Raw genomic sequence first — 20,618 nt, forward strand, 5'->3', positions numbered from 1 at the left:
TTGAGCACAGTTTTGGAGTTTAGCATGATAGTTAAGTTGGAAGGGGGAACTGGTGGTGGAAAAAGGTGCTTCATTGATACAATCTTGTTTGGGGGATTTCAGTGAAAAGTACATAAATATCTTTGCAGATTGAGACTGAAAGCAGTTTGTATGTCACGCCACGTGTTTTGCTGGAGCAGAGAATTGAACCTGGATTTTGTATAGCTAAACCTACCACCTTAACCTACCTACTTGTTTTCTCTCTATAAAATGGCTGATTCATTTGGATTCATTTGAACTTCATTTGAAGTATGAACTAATTCATTTGAATGATTTGAAGGTACTGATTCATTTAGAAATGCACATATGACCATGAGAAAAGTAAATAGAGGATTGCAACAAACTTGTATTGCAAAGAAGGGAGTGCAAATTTGATCTGCTGTGGTGTCTCTGAGTTCAGCTGTATTGGCTGGAGCTTAATTTGGGGACAAAATATGTTTCTCATAAATATGATTAAACAATGCAATAAAGCAACTGATACTTTTCTGGTAAATGACTGGTCACATACGAAAACCTCTCAGTCTTCCACCCTCACAAATCATTTAAATTCTGTAATTCCTTGGGGTTTTAAAATTACTTCCAGTATTTTTAAAAGGGGCCATTGAGTAGAGATGAGTAAGCAACCCTTTTCTTGAGATAAAATAGACTCTTTGGCTTGCAGTCCCTAATTCATTTGTCTTGCTATTGGTCACAGTGGAAGTATCTTTACATTTTTTGAATCAAATGTTGTTCATAACGATGAACTCTAAAATCAATCATGTGATACCCACTAACTGCTTGTTTGCTTGTTAATGTCATTGTGCACTGAGAACACTCCATTCTCAATATCCTTACATTTCTGTGGTTATTTTAACAATTGTTGTTTATGGACTTCAAAATATTATTTAAATTAATCAGTGCATTACTCTGTCACTCATGTTCAGGCTAGTTCCTACTTCCCTTCAAATCACTAAAAGCTCTCTTATCTATTACCTTTCATTATGTGGGCTGACAACAAATCCATAGATGCATTGAGTAATTCCAAGTTTCAATTTTGAGAGAAACATTTTATTTCTTCTAATTACCTTTATTAAAAAAATGCATTTCGCCACCCTCTTTTCTTGTAGTAAAGCCCTATTTTCTACTACTTCGTTTTGTTGCTTACCCTGTTAGTTTCTAAGCCCTGTGTTCATGAAGCTGTTTCACAGTTCAAAAATTTGTATCAGCTGCTAACCTGTGCTGCTTTTTACTTGTGTAGTCTCTCGATCCCCAGCCTCAAACCCCATTTTTAAATCTCATACAAACTTATTGTGTTTCTTTCTGCTTCATATTGATCCTGAAGACCTCCCTCTAATGTGATGATTGTAATAAATGAGACTGTGCAAAGGCTAGGTAGAGTCTGATGAGCAAAACTGGCATATCTCCCATATCTGGGCTTGATCCCATTTCCATTCAAGTTGGTGAAATATCTCTCATTGATTTTAGTACAGCAAGGTCAATATTAAATTTCCATGTATCTGTATTTATAACTCTGTATTTCTGATGGTGAATTTTCCTCCTTCTGGGACAGGAGCTATGTCTTTGTCTGTGTTAGCACAGCATCTTGGCAGCTAAGCCAAATCTGGGTTTGGGATCGCATCTCTATTGTAATACCAACAACAAAGACTGGGAAAGAAAAAGAAAAGGGAAAAGGATTTGGGTGTTACTGATCACCTTACTGACACATTGGAACCAGTGAATTTGCTCACTCTGTATTCAGTTTTACAAATTCTTAAGTGAGAGAAGATAGCTCGGCTGTATTTTATATATATGAGCACTGTGTCTCATCTCAGACTGTGTGTATACATATTATCACCATCCTTTTGTCTGTTTGTAGTGACAATGCAGTATCATAATGCTCCCACTGTTTTGGTTTTGTTTTAATTACATGACTTAGTGTTATTTACTAATCAGTCTGGGAAGGTTCCTTGAATTTAACTGCTGCATGACATGTAACATCCTGCGTTGTAGCTGAGCAGCGGATATCTAATGCCACATGAAATAAAGACCTAATTCTCCTAAAATAATAACACAGAATTCTGCAGAAAATTAACTTCTGGATTCTAGGGGCCTGTCTTGCAACAATCTCTCAAATCAAAGCTTCCTTCTGTAAAACTTGAAGAACTAAGTTTGTGGACTAATTCTGCACGTAGGTGATTTAGATATATAACCAAGCAGGAAAATGCAAGAAAAATGTAAGAAGGCCAATGAATAGATACTATCTACTTCTATCCAGTATCATAGCTTTTTTCCAGAATATGGAATGTGAGAGATGTAGCTGTAATGCCCTCATCTACTTCATGGATTTGAATCTACTTCCTGCAACATCCAAAACTCTATCCCAAATGATGAACAGGATACTTAGAAGTGAAGGAGGGCTTCGCAGTGCCTCCCATTGAGACTGTTCTACTTTGCAAGGAGCAGTTAAATGTTCAGTAGGCCAGTGAGAGCAATCATACTGCTGTGACTTACTGGTCAGGGCACTTGTCTGGGAGGATGGGAATGAGGTTCTTGTTCTGTTTCAGCAGTGTGGCTTTGTGGATCAGCACAACATCTGGAAAACAAGCTGCTGTGCATATTGTACAAGCGGAGTCCTGAACAGAGTGTGATGACTAAGTACAAATAGGTATGAGCAAAAGCAAGGTGCAGAACTGAGCAGCAGCAGATGCAATCTAATCTTCATTTCTTGGCTGGTGCTGCTGCTCAGCGGTCTCCTTGATGACTCAGTTACATGGTGAAATCAGCTTTCTGAATCCAAAGAAAAAAAAGTGGCTTTTATGACAAGGGAAGGTTCTTTCTTGGTAATCTGTTCACAAAGTAGAACATTAACCTGCTGCATATCATACTCCTATAATATAAATGTCATCTTCCTTAATGTTCAAAGCACAGGTTTTACACAGTGAAAACTGGGAGGTCTTGCAGGATAGAAATGAGAACATTTTAGAGCATTAATTGACTTACAGGGTGAGAACCTCACCCCAAGCATGTGGGTTTGGCTTTTTGTTCGTGGTTGGTTATAATTCTTTCTGTATCAGTTGAAGATGACCTATTTTTCTAGTGGTAAGATGCGGATCTCTAGAAAATGTATTGTTCTTGTCAAAGGAACAAGACCTTCCTCCTGTTTTAAAAAGATAAGTTATTTTTATGCGTATAACCTGTGGTCAGCTGCTTTAATTAAAAAACCAAAACTGTGATTTAGTGTTTTTGTAGGTCACATGCAAGTAATGTACAGGCAAAAAAAATTCAAGCCTCCGCAAATTCAGCATCTCAGCCCACCTCTGTTTTGTAAGGTGATACAAAGACATATTTTCAAGAAAGAATGTTTTTAAACATATGGCATTTACACATGTTAAGAATATGACTGCCTGAAAGCTTGTTATTGAGCACATGCTCAAAATGCTACCTCAGTGGACATAATGGAATCAGCCAGTGCTCACAAAAGCAGGCATTTCTGTATTTGAAAGGGATTATTGGCACAATTAAGTGCACAAAGACTTTGCTTAAACACTGAGAGAAAGCTTGCCAGTGAAGACACAAAAGACAGGTTCTCAAAAGCAGCTATGTAAATTTGGTACCTAATTTCCATTGATGCAAATTCAAAAAAAAAATCCCATGAGGAATTGCCCTGTTTTCTTCGACTTGGAAGGAGTCCCGTTGCTGCCATGGTGTGTAGTACAGTCATTCCACAGGTAGCCTTAATACCAGGTGGAAGTATGGCCTTAGGAAATCTGAGGCTTTTAATGGTACAGAGATGTACCATGTTAGTTTACAAATCATAAAATAATTTAGATTGGAAGGCCTGCCAGGGTTTAGTTTAACATAGAGTAAAGATAAAATTAAGTTTTAAAATTATTATGTATGTTTATAAATGAATTGTCATCATGTTAATTATGTGAATGTTACCTAGATTTAAGAACAAACTGTACCTTTTCTGGAACTGGGGCCCATATTCACAGCAACCTATCATTAATTAGTGTAAAAGACACCAATGGCTATTTCTGAGGAATATAAAGACTTATAAAGAATATAAAGATTCTTTGAGCAACTTTGGGACATATTAGACTGTCAGCTACTTACTGCATTTATACCACAAGTAGGGAACTACTGTCATCAGTAAGAGGAGCTGTTAGAAAATGAAAATTTTTCTGTACTTGGTGTTACTGGTTGTTATCTTCTAAAGATAATAATATAAATTATATCTAAGTTATAAACATTTTTTTCTCCAGTACATTTTATTTAATTTCTGCTATGATGGCAGTTTTGTGGGACTGCATTTCAACTTCATCCTTAAGCCTTTTTCCCCTGAGCCTGTATCTTCATTGAAGCATTTTTTCAGTTTTAAATATTTGCATTTTCTTTTGGTTGAAATTCATCCTGGCTGTACTGAGTTTCTTTTGCCTACTGCACTTTTTGCTTACACACACAGAATTATACTTACCTCACCATACCTAGCCGCAGCAAAACATTTTGGTGCCTCTTCCACCAAGTTCACTTTTGAATTAAATGCCTAACCCTTTGCTATGTAGTGTTGGGGACAGGTTTCTGCTGTGTCACCTGTGGTGTGTTCAGGTTGTATTGTGTGCTTCCTGACAGGCTCTTCCTTGGTTTTGTGGTGGCTTTTCATTATGACTGTGCAGAAGAGCTGCTGGCCTCGCTGCTGCTGTGTGTTTACTTGTTCCTGTATGTGTTAAAAATATGAATATTAATTTTTGTCATTTATGATGTAATTTCAGTCCATTTTTGGTGGCATGTCTTTTTGCTTGTGGTGGTCTTTTTCAGTGCTTTGGATATTTCAATTTTTTTTTTTTCTTTTAACTTTTGTAGCTCCTGTTAGAGAAACTTAACGTGTACTTTTAAATAAAAGCCCCTCCTCTTGATTTAGAGCATAAGTTTCATAGCTTGCCTGTACACTGGCCACTGTACAGTGGACATTGGAATCCTTTCTGTTTTTAAATGAATTTGCACAGCACATGAAAACTGAATGCAGTCTATTGCAGAATGGTTTTTGCACTCTTTTTTAGTAATTACATATGATTACAGTGCTATTTAAATGCAACCTGATTAAACATTTTATTAGTACTTTACTACTTAATTAACAACTATTGCTGAAAACAGTCCCCATACTGAGACTTATTTCCACTTAAGCATCCATCCTGGTGAAATTTAACTCCCCATTTGAAGGAGTATATGACATTCTGTGGAATGTTTTTTCTTGGTTGTTTCTTGAAAATGAGCCACTTATTTAGTGCTGAGTATCTGAAATTATTTAAAAAATTCTCCGCTTATGCTTTCTGCATAAAAATTGCAGAGACTATATAAATAAAATTCTCAACAATAATTTACAGCCTTATCTGGGTGAAGAGTCTTCATCCAACAAGCCACTGACTTGTAAAGCATTCAGATTTTTCTGCTGTTAAATCAACAATTGTCTTAGTCTTGTGGTGCCACTGCATGTGGCATTTCATTTGGTCTCTTACTTGCCTGATTTGTTCAATATGTTGCAAGCAGTGTAAACTGGTATAACCTGTAGATGCTAGTATTTCCCTGGTATGTACACACAAAAGACCAAAAAGGTGTTTGGGTATGGGAGTGCAAGAATGGGCAAGTAATTTTCTATTTCTAACTGGATTTTTTTTTTTTTTTTAAAGACAGCTTTTGATAGAGGAGTGTTGGGTATATGAAATAGTGCTCTAGAGAGTTCTAGAGCTCTGCAAGATTTCTGGGAATTAGTGCTGGGATGATGGTGGAAGCTTACTTAGACCTTTCTGCATATAGAAAAGACGTATCATGATTTCCTTCCATTGCAAGCGTAATACTGCAAGCTGACAATCTTTTACATTCCTCTTTATGAATTTCAGATGGAGGAATTTAGCATCATACATGGGGAATTTGCTTTCAAAACTGAAGTTCTGCAGGACCCGAGTCTGTTCTCACTGTGTAAGCCAAGTGCGAGCCATGACAGGATCATTCACAGTGAGTGACATCGGTTTTTCATCGAAGTTATTCTTTCGTCATATTTCCAATCCGTAAGATCAGGGTGAAGGGGAGTGTGATGTTTGAAGAGTTAACCTCCTTCTTGCTGCTGTGTTCCTCTGTGGGAGGTTGCCATCTTTCAAGTGGTCTAGATTTTTGTCAACCATTTGAGCTCATAGCTCAAATTATCTTCTTTGGTGCAGGTGCGGCTGACTACTCTGGAGCCTCTGCGACAGTTGCTGATGTCTGGCAGAAGGACAGGGCTGAAGGTTGGGGTGAAAGGCTTTTAAACCACTCCAGCAGGGTTTGGCAGGGCTTGTCTCTTAAGGCCATATATGATGGTTTTGCCTAAACTTTGGGCTCAGGCTTTATGAGGGCTGTTAAATGAGAGAAAAATTCTTTCACAGATCTGTGCAGGGAAACTAACTATGAGTATTTCCACCCTGGTCATATATTAGGTGTCTGCACAAACTAGTTCTTATCTCTGCAGTTTCACAGCTCAGGCTTAACCCAGGGCAGGACAAACGATACCATTAAGTGGATGTTTCTGGCTGGGAGTTGAGTTCCTGTAGAAGTCAGCTCAGGCTGTGGAGTTCAGTGGGGCAATATGGGAAAAAAAATTACTTGTTTGCGTAGGCGTTCACAGGATTGAGCAGCGTGAGGTATAGCAGAGCTAGCTGTTCTCAGCCTTTAACTGGAAGCTGTATCTGTTTGTTAATGGGGGTAAGCTGTAAGTTCACAGCTGGTCTGTAATTACCCTTAACTAACACTGTGAAGGTAATAACTAAAGGGTTTTTTTCCCTCTTTCCCCTCCTCCACAGGTGTCCAATGTGGTTATTTACACCTGTGAAGAGCAAGTAAGAAAGTAGGTATAAAATGCTGCCGTTCTGGTTTGGCAGTGTTTAACAACCTTGCAAATGAGCGTTCAAATTTTTGGGTGGAAGATTGGGTCCTCTTTCAAATATTTTTATTTTTTATTCCTCAATCTTTTTATCCTTTTCTGATATCCTGAATAGAATATATGGGGTAATCATGCAAAGTGATTTTTCAGTGGGGAATTTCTTAGGAGGGATTAATTTAAAAATGATTTAGGAAATCTCATGATTTCATCAAACACTCTGCAAGAACACTGTGAAGCAAGGTAGCATGCACAGATATTCCTTTGGGAATATGACAGATCATTTGAACTGTATTTACATTAGGAAAATGTACTCCTTTTTATATCTGTGCAAGTATTTAGCATTATAGATTCTAATGATCTCATGAAACCCTTCTGCACTTAGCCTTGCCAGGTTTATCAGTGGGATTTTTGTCAGAGTAAGGATTGTAGGGCTGGACTGATATGTGTTCATGAACCTGTTTCTCATCAGTTTGCTGATTACTATTTTCTTAAGCATTTCTCCTAATTTAAAATTTGAGAGCTTCTGTAAGTTCGAAGAGAATTGAGATAGTTGCCTGTACTAATGGAGAAAAAATTCCAGTAATTTTTTTCTTTTTATGGTGTGTTTTCATTCTGTTCATAAGAAAAGTGTTCTCTGGAGTGAGGGTTAAATGCATTCTTGACACTTGATTCCCTACCCTGCCTGCTGACTCACCATTTTGTTGGCACCTAGCCATGGTACAGTTGTGGAGTGTGTTTACCAAGTGCTTGAATCGCAAATGGAGTGCTGTTGGATTTTCTCATACTTGAAACTGTTGGGAAAAGTTTTAGCCTTTCAAATCAGCTATATTGCAGCCTACTTCATAAAGCTCAGTTTAATCTTTCAATCGATTTTTAGAGAAAGCGGATTTATTTAAGAAACATCATTTAGAGAGGGACAGTGTCTTTGTATTCTAACTAGTTACAACCATGTATGAAAGATGAATCCTACCACGTCTAGTGCAGTTTGGGATGTTTCTTTCCAACTGGCATCATATTAGCATCCAGGAAAATAAGTCTATTTTAGCCTGTTACATGTAAATCCACGAAAAATATAATGTCCTGTTTTTCTGGTCTGATTAGGGTAGGTGCAGCGTGGTGCTGGGGATGGTATGGGTATTATCATGCCCTCATCCGTTATTTTTTTCAGATGGGCCTGGTCACTGTTGCAAGAAGCTTGCAGGTTGCTTTTATACTTAATAACTTACATCGCTTCAGATGTCATTCCAGGGAGCAGCCCTGTGCAAAGGAGTGATGAAGGGTCATTATGGCAGGAAGACCCACAGAGGGCTGGACCACTGATATTATTAAGGCTTGCTTTCAGAAGTAAAGGGAGGATCAGGGTCGAGCAATTGTCGACTCCAAACCCCACACTCCAACCAGTGGCCATTGCTGCTGCTGATCAGCAAAGCCATGCTCATGTGACCTTTACCCTTGAAACAGCAGGGAATCCCTTGGCAGCTCAGCTGGCAGGAGTTTTGAGTTGTTGCTCATTATGAGCCTAATGGGCAAAAAGTGGACTTGGAGGGAATTGTTTGCCAGAGTCTGAGTCCCTGACAAACAACTTGCTGCAGCTGCATATAAAATAAACAAATGAGAAGCTAAGATAATGCAGATCTTGAATAATTAGGCATGGGAAGAGTTTTATGTGAATGCCTTTATCCATTTAATGAACCTCTTGTAGAAAGTGAATACCCTCGAGCCTGGTAGGCAGTGTATGTAATCGCTAACCAGAAGGCTGGAAGGACAGCAGTATGAAATTGCTGATCTTTTTGGAGTAATAGAAATTGTAGCATTTATTTACAGACACATCAGAAACACATTTCTGGATGACTGTGAATAACTTACTTCTAGATGATAGTAATTAACTTAATCCTAACAAGTCGAGATTGCTGCTTAGTGTTTAAATCATTTTGCATTATAGAAACTCTGATCTTAGATACAGCTTTTTATCTAACTCCTTAGGAGGCAGTGGCAGTTCAATAGCCCCTGTTTCAAACATGACTCTTAGTTGGAAAGAGCATTCTCACTTTTCTCTTTATAGTTGTTCACTAGCATATATCTGCTTATGACCAATGTATAAAATAAGTCTCACAGGTGTTAGATAGTCATACAGAACGCAAATTGATAAATGTGCCTGAAGAGTTGAGGAAGGTTAAAACACAGCAGAGTATGTCTTTCTACTAACAAGAGTCAGTGATAAAGTTGAAAATGTTGAATTTTATTCAAAATTTCTTAGATACTGCTGTTAAATTTTGAACTAAAGGTATGGAACCCTGCCTCCCATGATAATTATGCCTTTCTGATCAGTGCCACATTATTTTTCAAAGAAGATAACTACAAGACATTCCTTGTACTATTATGGTTTCCTTGTAGAAACTTGGTTCTTAGAGAGACTTACTTACTACTTACTTAGTAGAGACTTTGTATAAAACTCTTCATTGATTCTTGTGCATTTCACGTCTTTGCTTCATCCTCTGTGGAAATTAATTTATTCCTATTAAATGATAAATTGTTTCCTTTTCCTGAAATGAAAATTCCCTTCTTTCTCCTATAGTACTTTTGACAGTTCCAGGTGAAAATGATTGTGTCAAGCCAGGTGGACTTAATAATTGGAATTCAACAAAGTTCTAAATGGTTCTGTTTTTACTATACATCTGTAATGAGCATATTTTGTAAAACCAAGGAAAATGTATAAATTAAAGCAAAGTGGTGCTAGCACAATTCAAATAGTTTGAATTCTAGCGCGGGTTGTAATTCAGCCTTTGTTAGTAATTTGAAACCCTTTTCATGCTATGCCTGTAGATTGGTTTTGAGGATAAAAGTCAGACATCAGAGTCATGAACAGATGCATTACATTTTATTAAATTTTATAATCTTCTGAGGGGGTTTCATGAAAAATAAGGCACCAGGGGGAGGTGAATACCTTAAGTTAATAGGCCTGGAAGTCACCTTCTGACTTTTTCCTTCTCAACCAAACTGCCCTCTAGTCCAACTTTGCTTTGAACTCCCTCAGTCTTTAAGATGATGTCCTTCTGTTTTTCTCACGTGCTTTCATTTGCTTTTCATTTGTTTCAAAACCTCTCCTTGTTCTTTCCATATACAATATTGTATCTGCCTGTTATTCAAAACTCAAAATGAGAAATGGCATGTCTTAGTTTAAGTAGAGCTTTGACCTGTTTGAGTACTTTTTATATCTTAAGTGGGATTAATACCTGCCAGTTTCTACATGCAATTCATAGACTAGTCTTTTGTCTGCTTAAATTTGTAGACCTTCTTTATATATACACTCAGTGGGTTCCTCTGCCATATAGTTTGTTGGTATATTAATTTACAGCAGAAGGACTAACATTTATCTTGCTTAAAAAATATTATACCATATTATACCATATTTGGATGGAATTTTAAATTTTAAGTAATCTTTGCTTTCCTTTAAAATTCAAATGTTGGCAATTTATGTTAAGACCAAAATGTATCAATAAAACTGTTAGACAAGAAAGGTGTCATACTCTGTTCATCATGTGCACGTTGCTTAGTCCAGTGCAAGCTATAAGTTAATTCCTGACAAGAGTCACCATAATAAATAATTGGATTTGTCAATTGTGAAGCAAGACTAAATTGCTCAATCCTCTGCTCTAAATAGCTGACCACAGTTTTTACTTAGTGTCCATCAGGTTAAAGCTAACCAATATAATTGCTAGAACATAATTGTTGTCCTTTGAATCAAGTGTTGGTATTTTTTTTCAGACCTTGTTGTATAGGTGGTTTGGGTAACAGTGGCTCCCTGCAAAAATATCCTTCCTTTTCTGCCCCAGGCAGTAGTAATTTACAGTTACTCTTCTAATCATGGGAGATACATGATTATAAACGGCCCTTGTGGATGCTACAGCCAAATGATCACCTTGTATACAAGAGGCCCCATGGAAAGACTGCAGGCTGTAACCATGTAGGAGGACCACAGGGTGATAGAGCTTCACACTGCACCAAGGGGGTTCTGGCTGAATCTTGGCATTCCTGGCAAATATCATTTCAAAATAAAATTCGCATTCACTCGTGTGGAGCTGAAATACCGTATGCAGTAGTTGGTTCTGGACATACATGCTTTAGGTGATGTGCACATGTCAAATAGTGGAAGTGATAATGGTGGAGAAGGTGTCCTAGAAGTGTATTTATAAGATGGTTCTTGGTGGTTTTCTTGGGTTCGATCATGAAATTATAAATGAGGTGGATCATGATGAATGATTTCACAGAGTTCTTTTAGTGCTTGTTTTTTGCCATTGGGAAAAAAAGAAAGTTTTAAGTTTAATTTCTCTTTTAAAAAGCTCATTGTGTGCCTGCTTTCTTTTAAAAGGCAGGAGTCCATGAATAGCTTTATCATATATAATGCAAGGGTCTAGGACTACTATTTATCACATTCATTCTGATTATGTAAAACTGAAAATGACTGCATTGAAATGAAGTTTCAATGTTTTTATTCAAAGCAGCTTCTCACAATGTATAAATACTGCATATTAACACACATGAAAAATACAACTTCTAAGGCACCCAGAAATGTGTCCATACACTAGTTACAAGACCATCAACAAATAAATTGTGTACAATTTGATCTAGACAGTCAATATTTGATATATCAGAAGATACAAGTCCCTCAGTACTGTACCAGTTTCAGAAAATATTTACAACACTGTGATATAGGGGTGCCTGTACCCTTATATTATTATAATATGTACTCATCATTACAAATATTAGAAACTGTTTTAGTCTGTTCCATGGCGTTCCGACAAAATAACTTAGGGGCCTAATTTGCAAAGTTCTACAATTAATTATTTGTGCAAGTTCTGAAAATAAATTTACATTGACATAATTTGTGAATTTTTGGTTCTTTGCTTCATCTCAGAGGTTTGGTAATAAGCCTTACCAATAGACATGCCATCCTAGCTGAACGTCACTCCTTTCCCAATAGGTCAGTGGATACATCTTTTCCCCTTATACTTGACATGGATGAGAATGCAGTGTTTGTAGCAGAAAGAGACTATTTGATCTTCAGGACAAATGTCAAACTAGTTCACTGGCGAAGGAACTAATGCTTTGTTAGAATAATGCAACTCTTTGGTCCTTTGTTTTTTATGGAAGGCATAATACTTTTATTCACTAAAAATTGAAATCCTGTCTGTGAGTAAGCAAGCTAGTGAATGACTTTCCATGTAGTATTTAAAGTAGCAGTAAAGAGATTTAATATGGCTTAAAACATACGGTTAATTGGGCAGACACAGATAACACATCTAGGATACCAAGTACCCAAATGTACTATGATTAAGATTGTCTATAAGTCTCTTATGTAAACTTCTTTAGTGTCTCCTAAAGAGCGCTGGCTTTAGCCAGATTTGACTTTTATAGACCCAGCCACACAAAGCCTGAGATTAAACTACTGTGGTTGGGAGCACAAATGCACAGTTTATATATAACAAAGCCCATGCTGACAAGTCTACCTATGTTGTTCAAAAGAAACAACCCGTATTATCCTTTTCACAAGAAAAACTTAAGGCCCTGTACTCTGATTTGCTAACTTTCTTACAGCAATTATTTGGGGAAGTCCTTAGTACTACATAAGCAATTATGTAGCTTTAAAGATTTCTTGTACCTAATGGTAAGGCTTATTCACAAATGCAATACATTTATAAATTACATTTAAAACTGTAAAGGCTGGCAAAATAATAAAAAAAAATTAACAAAATAAAACAAACCCCAACCAAAATTGTCTGTTTATCCCTAACATTAAAAGAGCATTTTATTCTAATGAAAAACTATTGGCACAAAACCATTATATTATAGATTAAAAGAACAGTTAATAGTAGTGAAAAAGATTGCCTAAAACGCATACCCTAACCTACCACAGAAATATAAAAGTTTATATTCTGAAAATATATACTGTATTAAAGTTTGTAAGCTTATTCATTTTAACAGAAATGTACTGAAATAGTAAACTAAGCAACACTTATCTACAGCAAAAATATACATGCAGGACAACACAAAATAAATTGCTTACCTTTAATATCTACAAATGCAAAACTGTAGATTTTTAAAGATTGTACAAAACAATTTACACAAGAATAAAATAACATACTTAACAACAAATTGCATTTATAATCTTAAATACTGTGAATATTAGTAAAGGTACCCAGACTAATATGTACAGTACATCTAGATATCTGAATACCTAGTAAGGACAGAAACACAAGAGAAAATTGATTCTGATCTTTAAATACTGGAAAAGAAGCTTTTGACATTTTATTACTCTTTTTTGAAGGGAAAATAGATTCCATGAAAACTAGATTGTAACTGTATAGATATGAATAATTAAAAATGTTAACTATGGTTAGCGCTTGCTTTAATGGAAAAATAATTCTAGAAAATGTATTTCAACCATTCCTTTGTCATAAAAAATGCTAAGATACAGATATCTGAAAATTCAGATGAAATGATGCAGTTTAAAGGTCTAAGAACTTATGATTCTTCTCTGTTTGAAAATCTCATATGGAAAGCATACCTTCACATTGCTGAGCAATTTTTCTATATTTATCTACAAAAACCAAGCATAGTATCGAAATAAACTTCCTAATATCTTATTAACACATGACTAGGGGTTATGGCTCTCTGGACAGTAATAAAGGAAATAAAGGAAATTGAGGAATCATGGTACTTTCCATTGCTTTTTTTTTAAATTTTATTTTCTGAAGTCATATGCTGGAGGCCTGATTGTGCAAACACGTATGCATGTGAGTGGTTTTCACTTGAGTAATCCCTCCCATTTGATGGGACTGCCATACAGGGACTCACGTGTGCACACTGGCGTAGTAGGGGTCCTGTGGCCTCGATCCAGCCCAGTCTTCGCCCACGTGCTCTGTGGCATTGCTGGCAGGTTGTGGAAATCGGCAAGTATTAGTATAAAACTAGTGGTGCATCTATCACTTCAAATAGTTATTGAAAGAGTTCTGTTTCAGACATTTAAAAATAAGTAAGTTGCTTCTTTTGATAACTTTTTTTGAAAGCATTTAAAACAGGCTAAATAGAAGCCAGATTTTGTCTTTTTAATGAAGAATTTCCATGAGAATTTCTGCATTTAGGGTAATGATTTCCTTAAAATTCAGTGGTACAATTAGGCCATAGAAACAGCACTTTTAATTATTTGTGGAAAAAGAAATGTTATATTAATGTATTGAAGGCTACTGCTTACGATAATCACGTTCGTTAACTTTATAAAGGCTTTGTTGAAATTCTTCACGGAAATACTGGGATGGAGAAAATCTAGCAGCCTCCTTTGCAGAGGTTTAAATCATAACCAAGTCACTGAGCTGAAGGATGGAGAGCAAGTGCACAAATTACAAAGCAAACAAATGTGCAAAGCTTCTGCTTCAAAAGGTTTTAATTTGGGCATACTAAAATGGCAGGTGAAGTCACAGAGCATGCTTGTGTTATTTCCGTATTAATTGCCTTACTAGCAAGAAAGAAAGGAGAGAGATCCAGTGTTCACAAGTCAGTCAGTGTCACTGAAAATTACTAGGATCACATTCTAAAATAGCAGATCAGATTTTTGTCGTTTATTGTGGACTGCTTTTATGGATAGCCATAAGTTCTTGTAACAGATGGTGGGGTGGCCAGATGTGGAGAGCTGGGAAAAGCAAAACAAAACCTCTCCCTCCACTTAGTTCAATACCTAGCACCTTGTATAAACTGCTGGCCCACACCCAAAGGCCTCCAGAGCAGAAATTATCTCACACCTGAGGAATCAGGCAACTAGACTAAGGCTCATAAGGATTTGCTTTTAGACTTCAGACCAAAAGAGGATGTTTAGACCTGAAAAACAGTACGATGCCACATAACGGCACCACTCACCCTGTTACTGACATCCGGCTAACAGGAATATAGTAAACTTAAATAAAGCATCTTGTTGGCAAGCCCTTCAATGCTCCTCAAGAAGGCAGAAAGTGAAGAGAGACTTAGGGGGGGACTCGCTGTTTCAGAATCCACTCTTTTTTCCCTTAACCCTGGCAAATGAATCTATTATTTCATACATTTTTTGTACAATTTTGCACATAGAAGAGCATGCACGTGGCTGTTTCTTTTACTGCCCACAGCATTCTGTCTGTTTTCTATATATTCTTTACTTTTCTACACAATTTGCTGCTAAAAATGTGTTTGCATTCTCATGTGATGCCATTAATTCAGTCAAGGGAAGTATGAAAATAAGATCTGTGATCAATAAACAGCTGAATATGAACACAAAATAAATAAGTTAAATAAATTCAACAAAGAAAAAATCCTAGTAGTTTTTGTATAACTAACTTTACATATTATACATATAAATTATCAGATTTTTCCATTATACTGTTAGAACTTATTAAAAATAATTAAAATATTTCTAAAGTATGGTGTTTGGGTCTACAAAATATTGTGCTGACCCAGTTTTTAGATTGAGCCCTCTGTGTCAGCCCAGATGTGTTGCAAGAATAAGTTAAGAAGGACAGACAAAATAAATCAGTACAGATGGTGTGCCATCCTGGGCCTCAGTGGTGCTTCTCAGCACATGGAATGTATACTTTTATTGGGATGAGCATGTGAAAGATGCAGCCCTCTGTAGAGATTATGTGCACTGAACAAGCCTGCCTACCTCTCGGTTACACAAAATCAAACCAGCTACAAGCAGCTGTGTAGCTCACAAGGAAATCGACACAACCATATGTATTAGGATACACTGTCACAAATTCCTCAAGGATGCATTGCCTTTGCTTTTCAAACACAGGTAATGTTTGACTGTTCACAAGTGGAGCATTTTCTCTTTGCATTAGGCCAAGACATCAGACTTCATAAATTTTGTCTTGCAAGTAGCTGAATAATGAATCCAGTCCTTTGGAAGAACTCCACAGCTGTTTTAACATCTGACACTCTTTCTCATTCACATCTTCAAGTCCGGATTTCAGGAAACTCCGCACAAGACATTTGGACTCTTCCAATACCTAAAGCCAAAATATCACTCAGTATTTTATTTTGAATCTGAAAAGATTATTATGGATAATGGCACGAACAGCATTTTTACACTACTGACTCTGTTTTACAATCCAAATAACTCCTTTGGGCACAGAAATTAGATCTGATTTACAGCCATAACTCCACTTGCTGATAGTCAGCATCTTTAAGAATTGAGGACTTCTGAGGTTTATGCCTTAATGCCAACATTTTTAAAAGGAATGAGGGATTCTGAAGTACCTTAGTTTATTGAAGGCCTGCCATGAAGCACTAGAAGGAGCTGAACTCCCTCCTGTCAAAAATGCGATCCCTCAAAATGAAAATGTGTGAGGCATGATATATTGGCTACCTGTTTTCTGGAAGGTAGTCCTTAAGATTATAGAGGTTGGAAACCCAAATGCGGATGTTCATCATCTTTAACAATTTTCCCTCGTGCATCATTTCCTCATCAAAACAAATGAATAGGAAAGGGCCTTTATTGCAAATACCTTTTTAAGTTTATTTCCTTACATTTTTATAAAATGAGTATTTTATAAAAGAAGGCTGTTAAGCAAAGCAAGCACCCTCTGACTGTGTTCTGGAGTTAGATTTCTTAGCATATACAAGCAGTCATAACAAATCACCTAATGTTTTTACAATGGAAAGCCCAATCATCTCAAGCCCTTAGAAATCGCTCTATGTTCTTAAAGGCATGAACAGCAGGTCCATGGTTGCTCACATAGTTCAGCTCATTTTGCCCAGACCCATTTTTAGACATTTTTAGATTGCCTCCTTTAAAATTCTTTTTGAAATATATAACACCGGTATGTATCCCAACCAAACCCGTTAATAATTCATCCATTATTGATTTAATGTAAACTAATACAGTGCTTATGGTAAGGGAGACACATACTATCATCTCACCTTTGTCAGCACCTACATGTTAAGCCCAGTTCCTATCTGTTTTAGGCTACAACGCTACTATTCCAAAATAGTATTTCTCTTTAATTCAAGTAAATAGTGTTAATTGCGAATCTCGGGGCCTGTGTATTTCTTTGGTCTGTTTGTGAACAAGTATCCACAGTGAACTTTGATGAGCTCATCATATTAATTGTTCCTGTGATGTCAGCCTGATTTGCATTGAGGATCTCAGAGAGTAAATCTAGTCTTTGACAGTTTTAACTCTCATCTTTGTCCACAAGTTAGCACCAGTCTTTCTAACAGGGCTCAAGAGAAAACTTCATTGGCAGCCAATAACAGTGAAGGAAGAATTCACAGTAAGGCCCAGAGTTTTTCCCAACTCATATAATAAATGTTATATCAGCACCATCAAATAAGCTTATGCTACATTTCCAGAGACTTTCATTCTGAATGTCTTTTGTGAGATCTAATCTACACTTCATTTAATTAAAAACCTCCTGCGTCTCTACCTTCTCTTTTACAACAGATCTTTTAAATGAAACTGAGGGATGCTAAGACAGTTTCAGGCATAGGAAGTACGGTAAGAAACTGCAACAATTTGCACTTTACTTAGTGGAGTTTTAGTGCAGCCAGTACCACCTTCTTCACTGCATTTTGTTTTAAGCAGGGATGTGCCCAGAATAGGACTATATCTGCCTGAAGGGAAAAAACCTTAGGAAGTAAAAATAGGACAGGATTTTCTTTCAACTTTTATGTACACAAAAGGAAAGTTATAATACGCTTTGACCAGTCTGTGTTCAAATCCCTCTGTGTCTGGATCTCACCTCTCCTTCACAGCAGAGGTTAGCTGGCACTACCCTACCCTTCTGGTGCCCTGTGTAGAACATTTTGCAGAATCAGGATCTATACAGGTGCAGAAAAGAAGGCAGATTCAGCTGAAACATAGCAGGCCAGGACAAGGTGAAAGGCAAGTATATTTTCTTACTGGCCCTACAGAGATTTCCCAGTACAGTTGTATAGTTTCAGATTCTTCCACCTTCATGAAGGAAACCTATGCTAAAATCCCCTTTCAAAATCTGGGGCAAGGAGGTTCCACTCATACTGAATAATGTGAAAATGAAATAACCCTCCCTGACCCTGAAAAATGAGAAACTCCACGAGCTCACTGATCCCTATCCACATTTTCTGTTGTTAGCCCTCTTCCACAGATATGGTTGTGGAAACTGAGAATCCACCTTTCTGATATGATGGGCCTTGGGAGCACACCTTACCTCTGTGAAGTGGAGTTTAGTCACAAAGCAGTTTGATTCCTTACCACTGCACTGCAGGATGCCATTTCTTTCACTCGTAGCATCACTTCTTGGCTAAATGTTGTTGGCCAAAATACTTGTGACACTAGTCCTCTGCTGCAGGCTTCCTGTGCTGTCAGCTTTCTCCCACAGAACAACATTTCATTTGCCTGTGAAACCAAAAGATGACTTGTGATCTTGGGTTGTAATTCCCTTAAATATTTTCCATACTTGCCTGCTATTTTCAAGATTAAATTTACAAATGGTCTCCTGTATCTTTCCATGCTGCAAAATACTTTAAAAGGAGTTTCGGTAGCTATTTAAGGATCGTGCAGGTGGCCAGAGCACAGCATGGGTTTCATTTAAGAGAAATGTGCTGGCATGCATGATGAATCTGTATTGCTGATTTTACAAGAGTAACTGTCAGTGATACAGTGATACTGTGCCAAGAGTCATGGAACCTAGCATGAAACACTTTGTGGGGCAAATTCTGCTTTGTTATACTGGCAACAACATAGCAACCTTACTGGAATTAGTATAGATGGTCTTTAGAGAGCAGAGAGCAGTATCTTCTCTGTTACTACACAATCCTAACACTATACAGACAAGTACTCTGCAAAATTATTCTGCTAATGCATTTCTTCCCTTTTCTACCATGATCTTGACAACCTTTGCTTTTTCAACCTGTGTTCAATCTTTCTTGCATACAGCATGTGTAATATATTGAATTCTGAGGTCATTTTGTGATAAGAAATTGGTAGGGATTAGAAGAACTTTCCACAAATTTCATTACCATTCATGACAACTAAGAGAAACGGTTGTTTTCTGTTTTACTTTTTAAAGAGAGCAAGAAAAACATGAATTTAAGAAAGGTTCTTCAGCAATTTGAGGTAGAAAACCTTACCAGTGCAACACCCAGAATTTGTGGGAAAGTGTATGATGAGCAGCCAGCTGGAGTGAGTCGGATTGTTGCATACGGTGTCTGAAACCATGCCTTCTCACTTGCCCAAACGATATCACATAGTGGTAAAATAGAAGCTCCTAACCCAAGAGCGGGGCCGTTGATAGCAACCACAATTGGCTTCTTAAATTGAATAAAAGCTTTTACAAAATCCCTAAAATAAAAAAATAAAAGATCTTGAATACAGAAGTAACACTTAGATAAATACCCAAGCTTAATGTACTTAATCTGAAAACAAATTAAAACCACAGATGAACACAATAAATGCCATGGCCCAGTTTTATGAGGTCAGCATTGCAAGACACTTTCTAGTTTGCATATGGAAAATTTTGCTCTTATTTAGTTATTTAATCTTTCTGACTACCTGGGATATTAAATAGTTTTGTATATGTTGAATATGAACTGATTAATTGGAATGCACTGATGCTTGTCCTTTTTGCAGAATGGTTTGGTTAGGTTTAGTTTTACTTCTGGACCAGTAACTCATGAGTTTGTACACATAGTGCTTCTCAGTTTGCTCCACAATGGGTAGTATGGATTCTGATGACCTGGTTTGGCTAACTTACTGAACATATTGTAGCGTGAAAGACAGGAAACTCATCAGCGGATTGCTGAATACTTATTTTTTTCAAAAAGTTCTCTTGAGATCCTATGTCAAAGGTTACTGGAAGTCCCATCAATGGATTGGGAAATAGTACACATTTATGACATGCACAGTGGAAAGAACAAGACCCACAAAGAGGAGTCAGAGAGAGAAATGTTTGAACAGGAAAAGAATTAGGCGAGTGATCGGTTTGGTCTTCATTGCTAACGTCGTCTGCAAAGACATAGCAAAGTAGATGCCCTTGCCCGTCTGCACCAGTAAATGTGAAGCAATGGGAAATAAAGGGGAAGTAAGTGTGATCGGATTCGTCTGGATGAATGAACTAGAACGTGTTAAATTCTGTGCAATGAGATTATTTTAAATAAGTTACCCACCAGCAACTGTGGAAAGACATCTGTTGAATGGAACAGCTTAGACACCAATTAGGAAAAAGCATGAGTGTAATTGTAGGCAAATTATGGGCTCCAGCAGCTCAGTGCACAGCAGGTATATGGAGGCAAACGAGATGCTCAATTACTTTAGAAAAGAGACATGTATAAATCAAATTCAAAATAAAAAAAGGAGATTCTGTTCCTGCACTGGGTATTTATTAGATCCAGAGTGCATCTTTGCTGACAGGTTTTAGGAAAGAACATTTTGTCAAATGTGTTCTTTGATGAGTTGCAGCTCTCTCACTGAGGTCAAAAAGACCTAGACTTCTGTATCTGAGAACAGGAGGCATGCCTTGCAGGTTGGAGTGCCGATTTGGCAAAAAATGGAAAACGTACCGAAGGTAAGTATTTTATTGGACTGATGTGCAAGGGCATTGGCTCTATTTTAAATGAAAACGAAGAGTCTGAGGTGACCCAGCATTAAATGTTCAATGAATGGCTCTGTTTTTCAGACCATCTA

The 20,618-nt window shown here is 37.1% G+C and overlaps 1 protein-coding gene across 1 annotated transcript in view; it reads right to left on the reverse strand.

Moving 5' to 3' along the window:
* Positions 1-11,404: 11,404 nt before the first annotated feature.
* CDYL2 (chromodomain Y like 2) overlaps positions 11,405-20,618 on the reverse strand; it is a 62,801-nt gene continuing 53,587 nt past the window's right edge. Inside the window, 3 exon segments of the mRNA XM_075765986.1 lie at positions 11,405-15,963; positions 18,189-18,332; positions 19,067-19,277. Of these exon segments, the coding sequence (XP_075622101.1) occupies positions 15,805-15,963; positions 18,189-18,332; positions 19,067-19,277 (514 nt within the window). The 3' untranslated portion in view covers positions 11,405-15,804.

This window comes from Balearica regulorum, chromosome 13, assembly GCF_011004875.1.
Source record: "Balearica regulorum gibbericeps isolate bBalReg1 chromosome 13, bBalReg1.pri, whole genome shotgun sequence".
NCBI classification, from domain to species: Eukaryota; Metazoa; Chordata; class Aves; order Gruiformes; family Gruidae; genus Balearica; species Balearica regulorum.